Source organism: Cynoglossus semilaevis, chromosome 8 (assembly GCF_000523025.1).
Source record: "Cynoglossus semilaevis isolate Cse_v1.0 chromosome 8, Cse_v1.0, whole genome shotgun sequence".
Classification (NCBI taxonomy): Eukaryota; Metazoa; Chordata; class Actinopteri; order Pleuronectiformes; family Cynoglossidae; genus Cynoglossus; species Cynoglossus semilaevis.
In genome coordinates this window covers 14,524,614-14,536,644 of record NC_024314.1, presented here as the reverse complement: position 1 = coordinate 14,536,644, position 12,031 = coordinate 14,524,614, and the positions used below count along the sequence as shown (strand labels likewise).

At 47.1% G+C, this 12,031-nt stretch overlaps 2 protein-coding genes across 2 annotated transcripts in view; both read right to left on the bottom strand.

The window, feature by feature from the left end:
• The window catches only part of LOC103382237 (hepatic leukemia factor-like), a 9,813-nt gene extending 7,834 nt beyond the window's left edge, over nucleotides 1-1,979 (bottom strand). The window contains exons 1-2 of the mRNA XM_025057247.1: nucleotides 1,589-1,979; nucleotides 369-725 (exon numbers count right to left, since the gene is read on the bottom strand). Coding sequence (XP_024913015.1) covers nucleotides 369-725; nucleotides 1,589-1,691 — 460 coding nt within the window. The 5' untranslated portion in view covers nucleotides 1,692-1,979. The remainder of the gene's footprint in view (nucleotides 1-368; nucleotides 726-1,588) is intronic.
• A 4,409-nt stretch (nucleotides 1,980-6,388) lies between these two features.
• Nucleotides 6,389-12,031, bottom strand: part of heatr1 (HEAT repeat containing 1) — a 13,382-nt gene continuing 7,739 nt past the window's right edge. The window contains exons 25-43 of the mRNA XM_008314955.2: nucleotides 11,811-11,932; nucleotides 11,595-11,716; nucleotides 11,321-11,449; nucleotides 11,003-11,227; nucleotides 10,777-10,906; nucleotides 10,514-10,692; nucleotides 10,230-10,273; nucleotides 10,021-10,144; nucleotides 9,794-9,934; nucleotides 9,407-9,708; nucleotides 9,132-9,285; nucleotides 8,867-9,043; nucleotides 8,633-8,767; nucleotides 8,214-8,315; nucleotides 7,962-8,124; nucleotides 7,528-7,673; nucleotides 7,081-7,239; nucleotides 6,842-6,950; nucleotides 6,389-6,569 (exon numbers count right to left, since the gene is read on the bottom strand). Coding sequence (XP_008313177.1) covers nucleotides 6,481-6,569; nucleotides 6,842-6,950; nucleotides 7,081-7,239; nucleotides 7,528-7,673; nucleotides 7,962-8,124; nucleotides 8,214-8,315; nucleotides 8,633-8,767; nucleotides 8,867-9,043; nucleotides 9,132-9,285; nucleotides 9,407-9,708; nucleotides 9,794-9,934; nucleotides 10,021-10,144; nucleotides 10,230-10,273; nucleotides 10,514-10,692; nucleotides 10,777-10,906; nucleotides 11,003-11,227; nucleotides 11,321-11,449; nucleotides 11,595-11,716; nucleotides 11,811-11,932 — 2,752 coding nt within the window. The 3' untranslated portion in view covers nucleotides 6,389-6,480. The remainder of the gene's footprint in view (nucleotides 6,570-6,841; nucleotides 6,951-7,080; nucleotides 7,240-7,527; nucleotides 7,674-7,961; nucleotides 8,125-8,213; nucleotides 8,316-8,632; nucleotides 8,768-8,866; nucleotides 9,044-9,131; nucleotides 9,286-9,406; nucleotides 9,709-9,793; nucleotides 9,935-10,020; nucleotides 10,145-10,229; nucleotides 10,274-10,513; nucleotides 10,693-10,776; nucleotides 10,907-11,002; nucleotides 11,228-11,320; nucleotides 11,450-11,594; nucleotides 11,717-11,810; nucleotides 11,933-12,031) is intronic.

Here is a 12,031-nt window from a genome sequence, read left to right as displayed (position 1 = left end):
CCCCCCCCCCCCCCCCCCCCCCCCCCACCACAAAAGTCCAATTCTCGGATCTTAGCTCAGAGGACGCAGGAGCGCCTGGCTCACTGCTGCCTCTGGTGGCCAGTTTGTGTCACTGTTATTACACTTCAGGACTTAGTGATGGAAACATCAGTGGATCAACTTTCGTCACCGACTGTTGTTGTCCAACTGACTCCTTCACAAACTTCCTGTAGGAACAGTTTGCACTGAGACTGAACACAACGTAGATTTTTGCTGAAATGAACCGTGTGGCAGCAGGGGGCAGTCAAACTCTCTTTGCGCTAATGTACCTCTTCCATAGAGCTCGTGGTTCAACGTAAAGAAGCTCGTTAGCTTGTTAGCGCCCTCACCTGCTTTGATGGGACTGTCGTGGAGGCAGTCCCCAGAGACGACGTTTGTGTTGACTGAGGTGGAGGCGTGGTTGCTCAGGTCCATCACTGTGGACGCAGGTGTGGGTGGGGCTGGCAGCATGATTGGAGTTGGTGGCGGTTGGTGCTGGTGGTGGTGTTGGTGGTGGTGATGGTGGGCGGGGCTAGAGGGAATGCCATTCTCAGACAGGAATTCCTCCAGGTCCATGTACTCCAGCTGGAAACCGTCCCCATCGTAGGGCAGGGTCTTGTCCCACAGCGTGGGGCCCAGGAAGGCAGACTGGGGGGCGCTGTGGTCCTCCTCCAGGTTCTTCTCCTTCTCCTGCTCTTTACTGAACACTACAAGATGGTACGGAGGAGAAGAAAAAAAGACGTCAGTATGTAGAAAGATGACAGTCCAGACAAACTGGACAAATCACTGGTCCACCAGAGAGAAACACTTGAAAAGATGCTACGGATCTTTTGCTGCCTCCTGTGGCCAGTTTGTGTCACTGAGATAACCTTTTAAATACAACTGTGACAACATTATCTAGTTGGTCCTATAAATGGACGTTGGTGGACCTTGCTGGACTGGTATTTACTATAATTGTATAGTAATCACTTGTATATATATATACTTATATATATAATTTTGGTGAACCTTGCTGGACTGGTACTTACTATGAATAGTATTTACATAGTAAACACATATTTACTATTTGGATTTTTTTTACTTGTATAGTATTTACATAGTAAACACATATTTACTATTTGGATTTTTTTTCTATAAACCCAGTTGTCAATTAAACTGAAGATTATAGGATAGTTTTTTATCTTAAGTCTTTTTTGAAAAACCTACAAAAAACAAAAAGGATTTTTCAAGACCCAGACTGACCTACAGGGGGCGCACGGATCCTATTACAAATATATTTAACGTATAAACTTATACCACACATGTGATTTAATCTTTATTTTACCAGGTAACTGTTTGACGACACCAGTGTAAATAAAATGTATAAATATTATTATTGTTGTTATTATTATATTAACCCCCCCCCCCAGCAGTACTTCCATTGATCCCCAGGAGAACCTGTTGAAGGTAACAGTTCATCTAACACCTTAAGATCAGAGAGTTATATTTTGGACTCTGTTGTTAAGCCAGAAACACCAACTTATTTTTCAAATGTTGATTTCTTGGACTGATGACGCACGCGCACACGCACCTTCATGCTGCAGCGGCAGTTTGAGCGGATTCTCCAGCAGGGACTTCAGGACTCCGTGCGTGGCTGCAGGCAGAAAAGAGGAGTTCGGATGGTGTCGAGACATGTTCTCCAGAGCGCCGCCTTCAGACTGAGCCCAGAAATCGCTGCTCCACCGACAAACGGGCGAAGTCACAGGTGAAACGAAGATTTGAAGAGACCTGTGTGACTGCCTGCTTCTCTCTTCGGCTACACCCGAGGACAAACCACCGCAGTCGACAGATTAATCGACACCCAGTGGTCTCAGAGTCTAACGTGTATAAAAACAAGTGCGTCAGAACCACAGTGAGCAGCAACAGCAGCAGCAGACACACACCGACCAACGTGTGACAACCGAGCGCTGCTGACGTCACACAGACTCCTCCCACACTTCGAACTCTCAGCGGCCACTGTATTAGGAACAATTATTATTGTTATTAGTAGAATAAACACAGAATAACAAAATCAACCATTTAAATCAAAAACTCGTTTGTGTTGGATATTTTAAACAATTTTTAAACTGTGAAACTTCTACCGTGTTTTACCTTTACAGAACGGGGAATTATCTCTGATTTAGTTTTTCATCAACTGTCCTGATATTTTACTTTTTGTTTCATTGTAGCTAACTATGCTAACAGTAAGCTAACTCATCGGCTTTGTAATTAAAACATTATTTATATATTACTTTTACATCTTTAACATCCACACACACACTCACATAGAGCAGGGATGCTGGGTCACATGAGTGGGCCGGCTTGACCTACTTTTGTCCAATCAGAGGCCTCCGTCTCCCGCTCTCCTCCCCCACCATCTGCCTCCGTTCTGGCGTCTGGTCACGTTGAACCTCGTGTGCTCTGAGAAAAACAGGAAGGAAGGAGGCAAAGCGAGGAGAGGAGGGAAGAGGAGAGAAGCAAGAACAGGAAGAAGTACGTGAGGAGGGGAGTGAAGCAAAGATGGAATGATGAGGGAAGGAGAGAGGGAGGGGCCATAGGAAAGAGGAGAAAAGGATACAAGATGGAAAGACAAGAAAAAAAAGGAGGTGAACTGACTGTAGGTGTGAACGTGAGTGTGAATATGAGTGTGAACAGTTACCAGATGACTACAGGGATTGACCCCAGCTACACTCATGACCCCCCCCCCACACACAACCTCTGACCCTCCGCCACACACCAGATGAATGGGTGATAAGATTGAGTAAAAGTTCCAAAGTTCGATCACGTTCTTTCCATCACCACGACACATGTATATCATCACACACCAGCAAACAAAAACTCACAAAACGTCCATGTAATGAAATATTATAATCTTCTGGTTTAAATGACGTCATAATTCACTAAACTCTCGGTCTGTTGAGTTGAAGACAACACTGATATACTGGCAGGAACTGAAGAAAGACACTCACAAAGATCTTCTTCAACAGCTCGGATTATTATTTTTTAGTTTTAATAGTCGTCTGCTGCCACCTAGCAGAATTAATTGCTCTGCGTGTCACGCATTGACGAACGAAGAAATTAAGTGATCATTGGATCATTTTCTACAGCACACCTAATGATCCCTCTAGTGTGCCACGGCCCAGTGGTTGGGAATCACTGGTCTACATTGTGCTAAGATAAAAGTCCTTCCCCGCAGAACCTGAAGGAATTGTACTTTTCCACCCATCTCCCTGTACTCACTGTAACAGTCTGGGGGTAAAAAACTCTTTTGTTCCTGTTTCAGGAAAAACAAAGGAGGGCCAGTTACAGACGCCACTCTGGACAAGAGGCCCGTAAACTAATACCCAGGCTTTCACACCTCGCCAGAAAGAGGGATTGTGGTGTGAAAGACGTATCAGTGACAGGCGACGTGACAAACAGCATGTCACCACGTGTGCTAACAGCTAACAGGTTTCTACACTGACAACTGCAGCAGAAAATTCAACGATTTTCTTCCTTTTTTTAACTCTACTGTTTGTTTGATCATTTCTCACTACTGCCATCTTCTGGCTGTCATCAGAGCATTGTTTTCTACCACTTAGTGCTCGTATCTCTGGTAAAGGCAACTGGAACTCATACATGTCATTAAGCTTCTTTATTGAAGCTTCAGCTGTTTTTAAATTATGTTGGTTGCGTTCTTAGCTAGCTTCTAACAATCGACTAACTCTTTATGGCTATTAGCTTATCATCAGTGACTTTAAGCAGTAACTTACAGTTGACGTTAAAACGTCTCGATCTGTTGGCTGTTCAGACAGAATGTAAAATGTGAATCATGACTCATCCCGGGATTATAGGCTGTCACTGAGGAGAAGAGTTTCAAACCCGCAGCACTCAAGGATGTTAATGTGTGTGTTGGACATGAATGTAGCATCATCAGAGACCACTGTTGCCATGCCAACAGTGTCAGAGCTGACAGTTAGAAATGATTGAACTGTAACACTCAGACAAACGCTGACCCACTTTCTGCTTCTCCCTCTCCCCACTTTCACCAGCAGGATTTTGTCAACGGCGCCCCTCACTGCTGTGATCCTGAATCACGGCTGTTAATTATGCAACAGCGCCCACGTCTTTCCATTCAGGCCTGGATGGAGGAAAAGTAGGTGATTGAAAAAAATGTCAGTAATCTTCCTGAAAACGAATGAACCAATGAAAAAAAAACCCATTCTTCTCTGAACTGATGTTTACACCTATCAGAAGGTTTGAACTCTGTCCGAGATCCACACTGGTCACTTTAAAACAAACCACAACATCAAAATGTGACACGTTTTGTCACACAGTGATACATTCAACCTTAAAGCTACAGTGTCCTCCAGGATGTCACTGTCACACAGTGATACATTCAACCTTTATGAAAACCTAAAGCTACAGTGTCCTCCAGGATGTCAGGACATTCTTTTTGCTCCTCTGTACTTTCGTCCTCTGTTTCTTTCCTGTTAACAGCGATCAGAACAAACTCTTCGTAGACTAATCACGACCTCCAGGGTCATAACAGTCGAGACACTGGAGACGAGCTTTTATCTGAGCTAGCCTTTTGTTGTTGTCAGGTGTCACTATTTGACATCTTTTTCATTTGTTTTTGACGCTGCTTGGGCTGAAGTTGGTCTCAGGTTGGCATAGATCTAATCATGATGAAGGCTTCACAGGAACTGTTTGACCTCGACAGCAGGAAATGAACCTTGTGGAGCTGAATCACCCCTGGTTGTGATGAAGTGAAGTGAGGCTGTTGAAAAGACAGTGTTGCCATGGTGACAGCAGAGATGTCCACACTGCTGCTGCTGTCTTTAAGAGACTCTCTTCTCTTCAACCACCCAATGCTTTTCCACTTATCACAATTATTACAACAAGGGCTGATGATGAGCAGTTACTAGCAGGCAGTGGTGGGGGTGGATGAGGGTAAAGGTGTGGGGGTGGGGCAGGTCAGCTGGACGTTTGCGTGGCCTGGTTTCAGGAGAACAGGTGAATTAAACGTATGTTTGTGGTGTTTTTGTCCTACTGACCTGAGATGGAATAAAGGTGAAGTCGGCAGGAGGCGTCATGGCCGCTTCACTGAACAACCCGACCGATTGACCTGGTTTGAAGAATCACAGGTTACACAACCATAACAAACCAATAAGTCAATTCTCTCTCCTTCAGGTGCTGCGTTCACTGGTCACAAAACACCATCGGCCATTTTCACTGTGCTGTAGGGTTTGTTGTGAAGTTGGTGTAACGTTTGTGTAACTTCTACCCAGAGAAGTATGTTTTTAAGTACTTCAAAGTGTAGTTACTGATCCTCAGAGAGGATCCATCCAAGGCAGTGAGGGAAGGAGGAAGGAGCTGAGGAGAGAAGCTAACAACAAAGACAGACTCTGTGAACCAACCAGGAAATAAACAGCACCGCGAGAGCAAGAAGGAAGGAGGAACTTATTTTAAATTAAAGACAGGAAGGAACCCCAGTCACAGCACCGTGTGTGTGTGTGTGTGTGTGTGTGTGTGTGTGTGTGTGTGTGTGTGTGTCCTTGCTCATTATCCTGACCCTGACTGTTTGACCGTCGTCTTTTCTCCTCAGTCAAACTCATTCATTCAGGACATTGACATATTTCGAAAATCAAAGGAGCTGCACATGACCTCTGATACTACCTTTACTACTACTACTACTACTACTACTAAATTTGAGAGTGAGATTTTTAGATTTTTATAAAAAAGTCAACCAAGAAGAAGAAGTCTTACAGCTCTAAACAAATCCTGAAGGTGGCATCAGTGCATCCAGGAGTACAACAGGGCATCATCCAACCAGAGGTTTACCTTTAACGGCGCATGCTCAGAGCAGTACCAGAGGTGTGTGTCAAACTCTGTGTCCAGCTCCCGTTTTATCATCGGTGTTGTTTTCTACGCAGATGATTCACTGCTTCTCACTGTGGACTCAGTCCTTTCTGTAGGCAGACGTATAGATAGAGTGGATACAGTTACAGGTAGATGATGTGGGAGGTGAAGGGAAACTGTTGTGTAACAGTCAGCAGCTACAACCAGCTACAATCAGGTGGCTGTGACAACGCCCCCTGCTGTCAGCAGTATCTCACCCTACAGTGGTGCTGTAGTGCTGTCAGCATGTTTATACACTGCTCAAGTTCTACTAATGGACAGAATAAAAGATAAATGCTGCTGGTGCTGATCTATCAGAATATCAATTATTTACAATAAGTGTTAATTACATTTTTATTAGTCTTTAACTTAACTTAGTTCTTCTTATATATTTAAAATTTTTATTTTATGAATTTTTGTATGTTGTGAATTACTTCAAGTAAACAAACAAAAGAAAACCAAACATAAATATGATTTTTTAAAATATTTTATTTTCTAATATTGAACCTATATGAAACGACAGATCAGTGTGTGTTTTAGTGTGCACGTGGGAGTGTGCACGTGTTAGAAGTAGCTCTGCAGTGGTTCTCCCAGGATGTTCTCCATCTCCTGGACCACCTTATGGACCTGCTGCTCCACCTCTTCACACTCATCTGTCAAACAACAAACACACGACATCACACACAATTCTGGATTGTTTTTATTGATTCATTTAGCTTCGGTGCTAATTAGAGCTAATTACAAACAATACAAACAAGACAATTAGTGAGTGTGACAAGAGAGATAAAAAGATTTAACATTCTGACGACTTTTCTAAAATCTTCACTTTGAATGTTTGCTGAACACAGATGAAACACTCACGTCATTAAACTTGAATTTGTTAATAAATCTGTGTGTGTGTGTGCTCGTGTGTGTGTGCACTCACCCTCCATCAGTTCAGCCAGGAAGGGAATCGTCTCTGGCAGCAGAACCATGTAGTTCTCCTTTAGCTTAGACGCTAACTCCATTAGCATGACCAGAGCCGAGTAGCGCACCTGAGGGGGCGGAGCAACAAGATCAGAGCAAATCACCTAAAATCCTCATCATCACAAAAATGTGTGTCAGCACGTTCAGGTTCAACTGTTCTGGACATGTGTCATGTGACCAGAGGTCACGTGACCTCACCCGTGAGTCTGTGTGTCTGGTTTTGAGCAGGATCTGATAGTTGAGAGTTTTCCACAGGGAGTCGTCATTCAGAGCCACAGAGAACTGACCCAGACACGGGACCAGGTGTTTGAGCACCCTCTGCTGGTAGACCTCGGCACCACCCAACGTGTTTTCCAGCTACAAATACACACAAATACACTAACAGTGAGTTTTATGTGTGCCGACAAACATTCTGACAGACCAGAAAAGTCACTTTAAAATAATGAATGTATTTTTACAAATATAAACCAGTTTATATCGTCAACATCCTGCCCAAAAACACATATTTTTTTAAATATATTTTTCTTTTAAGACACTTTCCAAAAAAACATCTTTCTGTGAAAAGAAAAGATGTTTGTTGAAGTAGAACTGTACAGAACAATAACTTTGTCCAAGAGAGAACTCAGTGGACAGCTGTCTTCTCACCTGCTCCACTAGAGGCAGCATGAGAGCATCGGCTCTCTCTTTGCTGAGGAACCTGTGTGTGTCATACAGGAAGATCTTGTGGAGACAGTCTAGGACGTAGTCCAGCAGCAGACAACGTTTGTCTTCTCTGTCCAACAGAGGCTGGTCTGAGGGGACAGACAGAGACACTTTTATAAACCCAACCTGGACAGAACCACAACCAGACTCGGACTGTAAGACTACAAACATTGACATTTTAAAAACTGCTTCAACTTTCAGGACACTTCCTGTGACACAGTGATGTCATGACATCAACATCAGCTGACGGTTCAGTAAACAAAACAACTTTTCTTCAAAGTATTTCCAGGACATGTTTATTTTCTGTGTGTACACATCTGTTAAAAAACGACCATTCCCTACAGCAGAAGTACTCTCCATGTAGTACTTTTACTCACCTGTGGAGGAGCTGTGGTTCTGTCTCAGCAGGTCAGAGAAGGCTTTGACCAGGTTCCCTGCAAACAGGACAAACAGTCCCTTGAGTCGTTCTGCGATGCGGTCAGTCAGACGGTAGAAGGTTAGCAGACGTTCGCTGCTGTCGGATTTACTCCAGTCGAAGAGCTGACGGAGAAAAACAACAAAACGTTCATCAGAGACCAATAATAACTCCTCCACCCCAAAAACAGTCAGGGAGGACACAGGGACGTTACCTTGAAGGGCGGTCTGAACGAGCCCTCGGACAGTTTCATCACCATGGACAGCAGACAGTCGATCACATGACCCTCTGTCTCCGACGCCTTCTCCAGGTCATCCTGATCATATGGTCAAAGAAACAGTTACTTGAAGGGTTAATGAGAAACGTTCACTTGTCTGATATAAAAGTCCATCTGTCCATCTCTGCTGCCCCCTGTGGTCAGTTTGTGTGGCTGTGTTTATTGTAAACAAAGGATTTAAAAAAAAAAAAAAAAACAACATTGAAACTGAATGACGGAGGCAGCAGAGCAGTGACATCATCAACGGGCCACGGTTTAAATGTCTGACCCAGTGAATGGACTTCAGTGTGGGACGTGTCACTTCCTGTCTGTGTGTCAGTGTAGCATCATGTGACCTGACTGGTGAGCTCACTGACCTGACAGTGTCGCGCTCTGTAGTCCAGGGCTGTGAGGAAGAAGGAGGTGAGCTCTGATTGGTGGACCGTCAGCTGCTCTCTCTCCATGTGAGCGATGTGTTCCTTCAGGATGCTCATCAGCGCCCCCAGCTGAGCCTGCAGGACAGGTTAATGGACACAGCAGGTTGGTACAGATCTTCCTCACCAACCTGTTTACTAAGGTTGGGTTGTCTGGAGGAACCTCCTCCGTCCTACCTTCTTGTCCAGGACCATGGTGGTGTAGCTGCTGCAGAGGGCGGGCAGCAGGACTCTAGGAGGAATCTGATTGGCCAGATTTTTTCTGAGTGCAGCCAGACGGAGACACAGCTGCTCAGAAGACGGGGACGGAGAGAAGGACAAGGACTTGTCCGCCAGGCGAGACAGAAGACACACCTGGGTGGAGGACAGAGGAGAGAACGTGAACACAACTGTAAAGAAAGACAGATGGACAGACTGGAGCTGTGGCCACGCCCACTCTGACCTGCTGGGTGACGTCCTGCAGGTATGGACTGATGAAGTGTGGCAGCGTCTCTGTGACCTTCTGGAGAGAACTGACCACGCTCAGCAGGTAGATGTCGCTGGACGTCAGCAGGTCCTTCCTGTTCTTCACTGCACGGAGGACAGCAGGCATCAACCTGGGAGCACACACACACACACACACACACACACACACACACACACACACACACACACACCAAAGTCAGTGAGCTCCTCCTCCTCCTCCTCACCACCTCCTCCACCCTGACCTCCACAGACCTTGGCAGGTGAGGGATGGCCAGAGCCTTCAGAGCAGCCACCACCTCCGCAGCACAGAGCAGAGCGCTGCCCATGACGTTCTTCTCCTCCGCCTCTGACTCCACGATGTCCAGGGTCTTCAGGAGCACAGGGACAAACACCTCCTTGCTGTCAGAGCCAAAATTGCGGCACAGGAGTTTGAGGCTGTAGAGCGCCGTCTGTCGGTTGATGTCCAGCTCCTCCTTCTCCTCCATCTTCTCCTGGCCAGGACCTTTACCCACGATGGTCAGCAGGTCAGAGGTCAGCTGCAGGAGCAGGGAGACCTGGAGATGACGTTAATGACATGTTCAGTGCCGTGCTCAAACTCCAGGCCCCGGTGACTCTGATGTGGACACCAGGACTCCTCACCTGCTGCTCGTCCCACCGTGTCCTGTGGTGGAGTTTGTTGTTCAGCAGCTCCATCGCCTTCCTGCGCACGGACGCCAGCTCGTTACCCATCAGCCCCCTCACCACGGTGATGAAGGTGTCAGTGGGTAACAAGGCGTTGACCTGAAGACGGGGAGGACAGAAACATGTTTGACAATGGTGACGTGTCTCCACAGGACAGGAGAAGACCCTGCTGCTCCATCACTGACCTTGTCCAGAACCTCGTAGCCTTTGTTCAGTAGAACTCTCCAGAACTTTGCTGTGGGTTTGTCAGCGTTCTGCTCCACAGCCCGGGCCACGGTGTGGATGTAACGGAGGACTTCCTCTAACAGCCTGAGACACACACACACACACGTGAGTCACACATCAGATGACACCAGAGTCTCTGGAACGTTGCCGATCAGCTGACAGTTCTTACTTCTGCTGCAGAGACTGGTCCACAACATCTCCACAGTCAGAAACCTGGAACACAAGGATCATGGGATCAATGTGAGGAGTGAGAAGGAGATGAAGATACAGAACACAGACACCAAGGTGAGAACTGGGAGGAGTTTGAAAACATCTGGAGAACATCTGGAGAACATCAGTTCAGAGTTATGGAGATGAGTCATCAGCTGGTTCCTGGTTGTTCTGTGTTCCCCATCAGAACTGAAGCAGACCTGGGACACGAGAACCTGTGGAACCTCTACCTCAGCCGCTCACCTTGGCAATGAAGGTGTTGGAGCCGAGCAGCTGAGCGGTGAAGGACACGGAGAGGAAGTTGAAGTGTCGCAGCTCTTTGCTGCTGTGAGTGTCCATGTCGAAGATCAGCTCCTCGGCCGTCTCTTCCGCCTCCTTCTTCTTCTTGGCTCCTCGGCCTCGGGTGCTGGGTTTGAGTGAAGCTGTAAACAAAATCGAAACCAAACCTTTGTTGACATTCAAATAAACTCCTGAGGACAAAGAAGGTCCAGGACCAGTGGTCTCACCGTCATCCTTGTCATGAGGCAGCTTCTGCTGGAACTTCAGGATGTTGATGACGGTGGTGATGATGTCAGAGACCTCAAACTGACCACAGAGGGAAATCCAGAAGTCCACATTCTGGTCCAGAGCTCCGTCCTGATCACAAACACACACACACACACACAAATCAACTAAAACGCACTTTTTACTTGGCTTTAAAAGCCACTTGGTGTCGCCCCCTGGTGGACTCACCTTCTCACTGGAGAAGCCGGCTGTGTGCAGGACACGCAGCTTGAACAGAAGAAGCATCAGGACCCACAGGAAGTGGGCGGGGCCCATCGTGGTGACCAGCTGCGTGAGGACGGGCAGACGTCGGTGGTCGGGCACATGAGGGAGCGCGTCGGCGAACACGTGCATGATCCTGGTCACCACGACCAAGATGTGAGCTGAAGACTGACCGTCGGGGAGCTGGTGGGCCTTAGGGGGAGAAAAAGGGGGAGTAAACAACAAGAAGAAAAACTGAGAATGTGTTGACAGCAGTCAGGCTGGTGGTGGCGCCGGCGCTCCCACCTTGATGAGCGCTGGTATGACCATCTGAACCGTCTTATCGATGACTCTGAAGCTGTAGGCGTCGTCCAGACGCAGGATGTTTGCCCCCATGAAGGTGAAGATGGGCATGATGTTGTGCAGAACTTTCTCCTACAGGGGGCAGCAGAGAGTCCACAGTCATAGTTTATTCAAAAGAGTGAAACAACAAACATGCGTTGGTGTCCACGCGGCCCAGAGGGACAGGCACTGCTGTGTTTTAACGCTGCGGCCGCCAGCGCTAACTCATCGAACTCACAGGGAAGATGGCCGCCGTGGTGCCGAGCAGCAGCAGAGCGTGGTGGTGCGTTTGTGGGACGTCGGAGGTTCTGATGCACTGAACCACCAGCTCCACGCTGAACTTGTCCTCCTTCAGAACATCTGCAAGAAAGAGAGCAGCAGACGTGCGACTTCAACAATCAGTTCAACAAACTCTGCCCACAGCTGCCACCGATGTGTGGCTGAGACCACGCACCCTGCTCCACTGGGCCTCCCTCTGGCGCCACCTTGTTGCAGATGTTGTGCAGACAGCTGAGCAGCAGCTGCTTGGTGTACTCAATGTTGGTGTTGTCATTGGCTGAGCTCGACTCCAGACTCCTGTGGACAGAAGACAAAAGTGGGACAGGGGGACAGGTTGGGGGGGGGGCACATGACTAACAAGCTCCTCCTCCAATGACCCCTACCTGGAGAGCAGCA